Raw genomic sequence first — 6,000 nt, 5'->3', positions numbered from 1 at the left:
ATGATTTTTATTTCTACTTGCATTTATTGTATAATCATTTTTAGAAACGGCTATATCTTCTGTTTTCACACAAATTCTTGAAGGCAACAAAATAATTAAAATATTTCGTAAATAACGTAGGAAAGGGATACAAAATAAACATTATGCTTACGACGCATCTGACATTCTTCTTTCTCGCCACTTGGGGCGCTAATGTCGTTCCAGCTGTCAAATGGTAACAACTTTTACAGCAGTGAGTGTCGCGCATGTTGTGAGTGTTATTCTACTTTGAATTTTGTTACTTCTTGACACAGAATGATAACAGGCACACCGCCGAAATTGCAATTTTGAGTTTTCCAAATAAATACATTTTATCACCAGACCCAACCATAAAGTACCTATAAATGAAACATAGAATCTAGTATTTAGAAAAGCTGTAAAACGTATTTCCTTGCCGTCTTTCTCGTATTCAAAGTTCAGTGCCACGCCACTTGTAGCACTGCTGTCATTCTGTTTCAGGGCCTTGCAGTTCTGATATTTTGGTGTTGTGTGGTGGCAAGCCCGTAGCTGCAAGTGATAGACGTCAAGTGTTCAATAATTTTAATCGGGCTATGGATCCAATTACGTTGCCATTCAAGCACAATTTAGTATTTATGTGAAACTCAACAGATTTTGCCCCAATTCTAGTTGCATTTCCATTGAAATCTCGTATTCAAAATTTATTAATACCATTTTCCGCTGCGACTTTATATGTAATAGACTATGAACTACAGTTGGAGACGTGAATACAAGAAACGGACTAATGAAAAATAAACTTTGTGTGTTACGAAACACATGTTAAATCATCCATACAGTTTTATCTCGAGATAGAAAATGAAGAAATGAAAGATTGAAGCTTGACACCAGTCTGATAATGGGTGCTCGATATCATGTTTGTGTCGTTAAATAGGTATTTCTTTAACAGTTAAATTAAATAACGTCAAAATTTTCTATTGCTAATATACTGTAAACAATGCAACGTAGTTCCAGAGTTTTGTGCAATCAGTAACATAGGGCCTGGACTGAAGAGGAAATCCCCTACGTAGTAGGAAAAAAAGACCTTTCATGACTCATTGTCCAGAGTGACGTTATCGTCACGTTTTTGTAATGCGCAGAGCGCTTTGTCAGGAGTTAGTGTGGCGGTAGTCTGCTTGCGGGAACGGTTGGAAATCAGTGTGCTGGTTGTCTGCATGAAGGAACGTTTGGAAATCGTGATTGGTAACTACACTATTTATATCCGACGAATAACCACCGGTGACAAAAAGCATGCGCTTATGTAGATCTTGTAAACACGTATATTTAATCGATCAAAACAAGTTACACTTTGATAAAATGTACTAAGTATAGCTGAATTCTCGCAGTTGTTTGGTACAGAATGAATAGTTTGATTGTTTGTGTGTAGGACACCCTCCCATCTCCGAGTAATCCAGGCGCAGACTGCCCATCAACATGCTGAAGACAGTTTTCAATTTTCTTTCGCTAACAGTTGCATTGTCAGTCACTCAGCAGTTGGAGAACGGTGGCAAGATATGGGCGTTTCTTGCTGCCGGTTCCAATGGTTACGACAACTACAGGCATCAGGTACGCTGTCAATTTCGTTGTTTGAGTTGAATGTTAAGAAATCTGTGTACTACGGTTGCTAAGGTAAACAAGTCATGATGGAATTTTTCGTCTTTCAGAATCAACCATGTATTTTAAAACTGGGCAACTTGTGAAGTGTGACCTGGATAATGATTGCAATAAACCGCTGTTTCCAGAACAATGTTTCTCACTCGCAGTGCTAATGGGATAAAATCTATCTCATTGTTGACTGTCGTAGCAAGAGCGAGAGAAAATATTGTATTCTAAAATAACACATTAAGAAAATGGGTACAACAAACACATTGCATTTATCTATGAATTTTCTTCTACAGGTGCTATACTACTTGCCTACTAAAAAGAAAAGAAATGTAATGGCAAATGACAAACTGAGTCATCAGATTGGTTCACACAAAGGAGTCACTACCATCATAGAGCTCCACAATTAGACCCTCCAGTTTGGGGACAAACTTATTGTCTGTTCAAATTCTGTGCCTTGCACAAATAGTTATATAGAATGCTTTGTAGAACTATATAATTAAAATACAAGAATGAAATAGACTTAGAATGTACTATGTGGGCTGCAAGCAAAATCATGCTTTGCATTAGAGGTCAATTGATGATGGGAAAACTGATGATAGATCACAAATTTTAATAACAAAGTATGTGCCATAAATGGTATAATATGAGTTGTATACATCTGTTTATTCATTCATTCATCTAGGGATCATCTTACAAGCAGTTAACATCAACTTCTTATATTACATTCCCTTCTTATTTGCAGTTCTTGCATTGTTCTTAGTTTTTCAAATTTATTGCACTAAAGAATTATGAGTTCCCACATTTCCCAACTGATACAGAAGATAATTTGCTACTCTTGCTTGACAATTGTTTCTGTCCACATGATCAACAGTGTTGTATTCACTCTTGATGATATGATACATGTGTGGTATAAATCATATTCTCTTCATAAGTACAGAAATAGTTTTTACATCATTACATTTTGCCTGGTTTGAAAGTGGTTTCTCTGTGGGTGAACAAATACACATCTCTGATCTTTCTATGTGTAGTACTGCTGATAATGGCTGTACTCTCCCTAAAACTATTTACGTTATATTTTCCTTCTTGCTTCCATGTCCTTTCCTTTTTGATATGGGTATAAAATCCATTACTTCACAGTGGACTATGGATGAGTGGTTATTTATTACGGTTTGAAGCTCCAGTAATGACCATTATACTTAACTTTAAAAAAATGGCCTTAATATAAAGCATTACCATGTTATGACACTGACTACAATTTCCATCCACTGTCAATAATTGGCCTGCAAAATTTGTCACATTGGTGATTTTTTTGACTGAGGTACCTGGAAACTGAATATTCTACCGACTGTAAGTAACATCATGATCATGTGATGCCTGCTGTTTGTGACCTTCTGTTTGACTTTAATTGTACCACCTGCTCAGTTCTCTTTCTCTGGGTCCCAGGTCATGTGGGTATCTCAGGGAGTGAATTTGCTGACCGATTGGCTAGAGAAGGAATCACTCACCGTACATTCAATTTGATGATTCCAGGTGCATATTTCTGGGTGCAAATAGATCTTCTGCTCACTTGGTTGGTTGGTTGTTTTGGGGAAGGAGACCAGACAGCGTGGTCATCGGTCTCATCGGATTAGGGAAGGATGGGGAAGGACGTCGGCCGTGCCCTTTCAGAGGAACCATCCCGGGATTTGCCTGGAGTGATTTAGGAAAATCACTGAAAACCTAAATCAGGATGGCTGGACGCAGGATTGAACCGTCGTCCTCCCGAATGCGAGTCCAGTGTCTAACCACTGCGCCACCTCGCTCGGCCTGCTCACTTGGAAATCGAACATCATATGATGGATTACTGTCCCCCCAACAAATTCCGAACTTCAGGGAGGCTATTGCTGCATGACATTCCTCCCGGAAGGAATCCACCATCCTATGTATCTTCTGCATTGATCATACCACAGTAACCTGTAGTTTTATTGTATGTAACAAGTCAGCCGCACACTGTGGTTTTGGAGCTGTACAAACAGTAGTTCATAGCCTGGTGAAATGTCCCTTTGTTCTGGCCCTCCTTGCCAAGCAAGGTCGCCCAAATTCTTTGCCTCCAGTACTGGCTGCCAGTGTATAGACTGTTGAACATGTTCTCCATTTTCTCTGTGAAAGTTGTTTTATTCTTAGGTATAAAGTTTTAACCTACCAGAACAGAGGGGCGGGGTTGTCGGGGTTGGGGCATCCTTCACTGCATTCTGGGTCAGGGGGACCCTCAACTCCACTCCTTTGCCAGCTGCCACTTTTACTCTGTTTTAATTGCTTTTAGATCTGGTTTGCCTCCTTTTATGCTGCAGCCAATTTCCATTTTAAGAGTAACACTCAGTTGAATAGTGGGTGCTCTGGAACACTTTGACTGTAATGGATCAGGGGTCGGATATGTGTGGTTGTGGCAGCTCCTGTTCCATGCAGAGCCCAGCGGACAACCAGCTGCTGCCTTCCCTATTTGTCTCATCTTGTTTTCATTATTAATGGTCCAGATGATGTTAATTACATTTTTATCATTCTCACTTTTGCTGTTATAAATCACCTGACTAGAAGGCATCCTTTGCTCTGTAACTGTTGGCAGTGGTCAGATGCAGGTGCAGTTTCTTTTGCCATGAGTGAACCATGAGAGAGAACTTGTTTGCCCTGGCCTACATAGTGCACCAATCCATACTCTTCTCCACAACTTAATTCTCAGCTACAGCATCAGTATTTCCTTCTATGCCTCAGTTTTGCCACTCATACTTGTTTTCAGCATCAGAACACATTCCTGGCAGATGTCACAAACTCCAGATCAACTAGCCCTGGGCCAAGAGACTGATGACCTTGCTGTTTATTCCCTGAAATCCCTACAAGCCAACCAACCAACCTTTTTGTTGTTGTGGGAATGGTAATTGCAGTATTGCCAACAGTTCCCACTGCTTGGAAAGGTACCAAGAAGCTACATAGATCATTCACGGAGGCTAACAGTGACAAAATAGTCTATGCATGCATCACTAAGGTACTCACCTTAAGAGTTAAATAATTTGTTTTCTGAAACTTCCTGGCAGATTAAAACTATGTGCCAGACCAAGACTCGAACTCGGGACCTTTGCCTTTCGCGGGCAAGTGCTCTACCAACTGAGCTACCCAAGCACGACTCACGCCCTGTCCTCACAGCTTCAATTCTGCCAGTACCTTGTCTACTACCTTTAGTTTTTTAATGGAAAAATGAGATTTTAATAATCTCAGACACTGTCCATTATGGATTAATGTTTAAGTTTATTTACAAGAAAATTATGATACACGCCGAAAGCTTTCGTTAAATTGACCATTATGGCACATATATAGTATATATAAGACTGATCACACAGTATCCTGCACTACATTCATTGTGGACTAACAGTTACGAAGTCCATATTGATTCTTGAAATGTCCATTTAGTTATTTTTTAATTATAACTTCACTGATTTTAGATAATATTGGAACTGTAGCAATAGGGCCATATTTTCTGTTGATTACCTACCCTTCTTTTTACATACAGGTAAAACAACAGTTCTCTTTAATCAGTCAAGAAAGGCAGTTTCCTTGAAACATCCAGTGTATAAGGTAGCTTGGGGGGGGGGGGGGGTGTCTTATGTCTGTAATTTGTTTTATAGTAAAGTTGGAAAGGCCATAATAGTCATCATTTGTTGAGTTGCTGAGTCTTGGTACTACATCCACTATATCCTTAGGTGAAACAGTTTCCATTCCAACTCACTGTGACGAACTCTGACAGTTCCCTGTGAGCTAACTAGAGCAGCTCCTATCACTGCTAGCTACCGTCTCACCACTATGAATGATTTATTTCCCTGAATTAACAAAGCTAAGATTAACTTGGTCTTGGATAAGAGGAATAGGTAGTTTTCTGTTGTGGATTCCAGATTCTGTTTTGATAATATTTTCTGCTCTATTTATTTTCCTTCTACAATGTCATTTCATTTTCAGAGAAGCTCTGGCTTGGCTTATGATTACTGTTGTTATATGACATATCATAACTTTGGTAGTCTCTTTAGTTAATATAGATAAGAAGTGTACCTCTGAATTGTCCATATTTTCTGTTTTCCATTACACATGTCCCTCTTGGTATTTGTGGTAGGACAGTTTCTGTTAAAGCTGACCATTATAGTGTGTAAGAAGTTTTTATGTGTTTCACAAGAAGGCTGGTATCTTTTGAGAATGGAACTACAGGCAATACACTGCTGATTATATCTAAGATTTTGTTGTGTATATATTATGCAATAATTCATATTTGCCACTATTTCTGACTCCACACAGCTTCAGTAGTAGCAATCATGGTCACATGGCAACAGCTTAATGATATCC

The 6,000-nt window shown here is 39.1% G+C and overlaps 1 protein-coding gene across 1 annotated transcript in view; it reads left to right on the top strand.

Moving 5' to 3' along the window:
- The first annotated feature begins 610 nt into the window (after positions 1 to 610).
- LOC124805126 (legumain-like) overlaps positions 611 to 6,000 on the top strand; it is a 165,625-nt gene continuing 160,235 nt past the window's right edge. The window contains exons 1-2 of the mRNA XM_047265586.1: positions 611 to 1,236; positions 1,421 to 1,599. Of these exons, the coding sequence (XP_047121542.1) occupies positions 1,468 to 1,599 (132 nt within the window). The 5' untranslated portion in view covers positions 611 to 1,236; positions 1,421 to 1,467. The remainder of the gene's footprint in view (positions 1,237 to 1,420; positions 1,600 to 6,000) is intronic.

This window comes from Schistocerca piceifrons, chromosome 1, assembly GCF_021461385.2.
Source record: "Schistocerca piceifrons isolate TAMUIC-IGC-003096 chromosome 1, iqSchPice1.1, whole genome shotgun sequence".
In the NCBI taxonomy this organism is placed as follows: domain Eukaryota; kingdom Metazoa; phylum Arthropoda; class Insecta; order Orthoptera; family Acrididae; genus Schistocerca; species Schistocerca piceifrons.
The sequence above is the reverse complement of the archived record's forward strand: the minus strand, read 5'-3'. Positions and strand labels throughout refer to the sequence as shown.